At 31.7% G+C, this 3,992-nt stretch overlaps 1 protein-coding gene across 1 annotated transcript; it reads left to right on the plus strand.

Moving 5' to 3' along the window:
* The first annotated feature begins 672 nt into the window (after window positions 1-672).
* On the plus strand, window positions 673-2,054 carry LOC141483214 (uncharacterized). The gene is made up of 3 exons (XM_074177676.1): window positions 673-1,050; window positions 1,110-1,331; window positions 1,389-2,054. The coding sequence occupies exons 1-3, from the start codon at window positions 880-882 to the stop codon at window positions 2,034-2,036; spliced, it is 1,041 nt and encodes a 346-aa protein (XP_074033777.1). The 5' UTR covers window positions 673-879; the 3' UTR covers window positions 2,037-2,054.
* The last annotated feature ends 1,938 nt before the right edge of the window (window positions 2,055-3,992 follow it).

Below are 3,992 nucleotides of genomic sequence, written 5' to 3' on the forward strand. Positions count from 1 at the left end.
TTCTGGTACTCGTCCAATTCAATTTTTTTTCTACCACGGCAATGTACTTTTGGAACTTGTACAATCCCAGTCACCTTTTTTCACGTACAATGGGTTTAATTGTCGACACGGATATTCCCGTTAAAAATGAACACTGGGCTACAGCTTCCACTGTACAGAGTATATTTTTTAAATGCCATAAAAAAGTATTATAATAAATAAAAAAAATTCATGGCACTTTTTTATATATAGCTATTTTTATAATTTTTTTCTGCATCAGAAAAAAATATAACATTGGTCATTATTTATTTGTAACAAATCGAATCATGAAAAAATCGATTTTAAACAATTGAAAATTGAAATTTAGAAAAATTTAAAAAAATCATAATAACCTATCTCTACACAACAAAATAGCAAAACAATTTACCAAAAATATTGAATTTCTCTATTTGTTTGAAACAATTTAATAAACAAATTACGTAAAAAATTCATATCCTATGTTAATAACTGCTATTGTTTAATGTGGAAACAGACATAGCTAAATATTAATTGAAAAAAAAATTATCAATAATTTTTAGATATTTCATTTTGCAATAGTTAAAATAGTTATTTATGTATCAAGGGAATTAGGAGGGCCTTAATTACCTGAGGTTATTAAGGCTCATTAATTCCCGTGGTACATAGATAATTTTATTTCTGACCGATTTCAATAAAATTTTGTTCATTTTTGAAACGGAAAAATGTACCAATTCATTACCTTCCCGGTATATTTGAATCAGGTACCGTTGATTATAGTAGAGTTTTCTTGTTGCTAGGTTGTTGCTATGTTACTTGTTTATAAACAGAACTTTGTTATCAAGCTGTGTTTGTGGTGAAAACGTGTTTTCTACCCCAAATATAATGGAGGATATTTTGAAAAAAGCTGAACAAGCAAGAGAATCATTAATTCCATCGAAAAGTGAAGCCGTATACCAAAAAGAATACAAGATATATCTGGACTGGCTGACACGGAAAAATGTTATGCCAAAAGATGTCACTGAAACTGTATTTCTGGCATATTTTCAAGAACTGGTAAGGAATTTTCTATGTTTTTCGGTAGATTTGGTAGTAATTGTGTTTATTCGTTTCAGTCAGAAACGTATAATCCGAATTCTTTATGGACTAAATGGTCAATGCTAAAATCGATGGTGACTATACATGAGAAACGAGATATCACCAAGTTCAATGAACTACAGGCTTTTTTGAAACGGAAGAGTAAGAGTTATAAGCCGAAAAAGTCTGCTGTTTTATCTCCTAATGATGTTATCAGATTCCTAAAGGACGCTCCTAATGATATTCATTTATTGCATAAGGTAATTTTTTTCTTATTTTCCTTTTTGTGTGTATTTATTTCCTTTTTTTTGTTATAGGTTGTTTTGATTATGGGTTATTTTGGAGGATGCAGAAGTCAGGAACTTTTGAATATGAAGATATCGGATATAGAGGACCGGGATTCCGTTATGGTAGTGAACGTACCGGAAAGTAAAACTGGTGTATCGAAGAAATTTATAGTTGTGGATGAAAAAGAGTTCTCCGCTTTGACTTTATTAAGACTTTATATGTCTTTGCGTCCTAAAGGTGTTGAACGATTTTTTTTGAGCTTCCGACAAAATAAATGTACATCTCAGCCAATTGGAAAAAACATGTTTGGGAAAATCCCCAGCAAAATCGCAATGTATTTAGGATTGCCAAACTCATCTTCCTATACGGGACATTGCCTTCGTCGCACTTCTGCTACTGCTCTAGCCAATGCAGGAGCAACTATGACTAACTTAAAAAGACACGGAGGTTGGAAAAGTTCCACGGTGGCGGAGGGGTATTTGGAGGATAGCATCGAATTGAGAAATAAAACGGCGCGTATGTTGTCTACTTTGTCATCAGAAGAGGCAGGTACCTCGACTGTAGTGAACAGAAGCTCCAGCCATACAAAAGAAGAAATTGTTTCCAGTGGCGGAAGTAATTTTCAGGGAACATTTCAAAATTGTACATTTATTATTTGTAATGACGTGAATAAATAAAATATGGTTCAGTTTTCATTTCTATTTATTTTTACTTGTGAAAGGTAGAGGGAATTATAAAATCTATAATGTCCCAAGGGAGTTATGACTCTTTATTGATAGCGTAACTATGACGATATAAGCTTATAATATCCCGGTCAGAAATAAAAATCATAATTAACAAATTAATGAATTTTTATGAACTTTTATCACAGGATCGTATGAAGTATATATGGGCTTCACGAAGTTAAAAATTTATAAGCCAATTATTTATACCTTTTACCCTATTATTTATGCCAACGGAGATTGGGAAAAAATTTCTTAGTTAAAAATTGAATAACTTTTTGAAAAATGGTGATAAAACTTTTTTTTCTACGGGACTCGATTCATTCAAGTGTTAAAAAGATACTACATTTTTTCAAATTTTCAAAATGACATTTTGTTACAAAAAAATTATTTCTTTTGATAAACTCTCTTTAGCGGCAGCACGCGCATGCCGTAACAGCCGCGCGGAACCCCCTTTTCAACGTCAAATCAAAATTATAAATAATAATAATAATAATAATGTTTATTTTCGATAAAACACAAATTACAACACGTTTATGAATTAAAACAATTTTTGAAAACAAACATACTAATCACTGAAGCAAAAATGCTTGTGCGTGATACATGAAAGTATAAGAAAATATATATAAATACAGAGAAGTACATTTGTAACATAATCTAGGTGGGAAGTCCATATGGAGTAAAGGGCCACAATAAGGTAAATGCGTCAAATTAGTGTAAATGTATCAATTCCGTGTTTCTAAGTCTATATTGGATAAGTGTGACAATATCGGAACGATTCAGCAAAAGCAATCATAAGCTATTTCAAAAATTTCAGGTTGATAACATTGTTGAATATTATTCTACCAGTTCTGTTTATCCATGTTTTTACATGACGCTTGAAAGAAAAATAATTTTTAATAACTTCTATTTCATCTGGTAGCAAATTAAATATTTTCGGAGCCAATAATTCTACGGAACGTTGCTTTTCACGGCACGGAACATTTTTAAAATTCATCTTAGTTCTTTTATTATATGCATGCTCAATGGATTGGAGAGAAATTCGGTTTTATTTATAGAAGTTAATATTCTTTGGCAGACTATTTGTCTGATATCAAATATATAGTTTTCGGAATAAAGTAGATCCGATGAATACCTCATGTTTTTTTTAAATATTATTCTGAATATCCACCTTTGTATTACACTCAAACTACTCAAGTTATTTTCTGCCACTCCAAACCATCTCAGGATGCCGTAGGATGCTGAGCCTGGACCAGTGCAAAATACAATATTTTGAGGTTTTCCATGTTCAAATAGCCGACCAGATATCTGAATTTGCTTAGCAATCCTCTCAATTCATTATTTACGCTGGTAATATGCAAGTCCCATCTCATGTGCCTATCTATGATGATTCCGAGATATTTCGTTTCATTTTTTTCCACTATCACCGTATCTTTGTCTATTTCCAAAGGTCCTAGATTAGGTAAATGGTTGGAGTAAATTGTGAACGGTAAGTAATACGTTTTTTCGCTATTTAATGTTGATTTGTTGTATTTAAACCAATCACATATTTTTTGAAAGTCAATTTGGGCCTCAATTTTCAGGTCGGACCAAGATTCTCCCTTGTACATAATGGCTGTATCATCCGCAAAGCTGAAGAGACTTCCCGGTGATCCGATTTTCATCATCTATGGAGATAGAGTTTTTCGGGAGTTGGGACTTTTTTATCGGAAATTTCCTCCTCTTTAACGAGCTCTTTCCAAAATTGCTCAAATAATAATATTTCTTGAGTTATTAACGAAAAACTAAATATTATTTTTTTAAAATCTTATTTTGTTAATAACAATTGCAATTATTTACCTGCACCAAAAACCTTCAAAAACATTTTTCTATAGTCCGTTCATAATTTGTTGATAGCTCACTGCAAGTTTG

This window comes from Leptinotarsa decemlineata, unplaced genomic scaffold (assembly GCF_025532065.1).
Source record: "Leptinotarsa decemlineata unplaced genomic scaffold, Ldec_3_MD MMD2_tig00003192_RagTag_RagTag, whole genome shotgun sequence".
Lineage (NCBI taxonomy): Eukaryota > Metazoa > Arthropoda > Insecta > Coleoptera > Chrysomelidae > Leptinotarsa > Leptinotarsa decemlineata.

Coding starts and splice junctions, on each gene's coding strand:
- LOC141483214 (XM_074177676.1), top strand. CDS start 880: ATGGAGGATATTTTGAAAAAAGCTGAACAAGCAAGAGAATCATTAATT. Junction 1,051..1,109: donor TGGCATATTTTCAAGAACTG/GTAAGGAATTTT, acceptor TATTCGTTTCAG/TCAGAAACGTATAATCCGAA. Junction 1,332..1,388: donor ATATTCATTTATTGCATAAG/GTAATTTTTTTC, acceptor TTTTTGTTATAG/GTTGTTTTGATTATGGGTTA.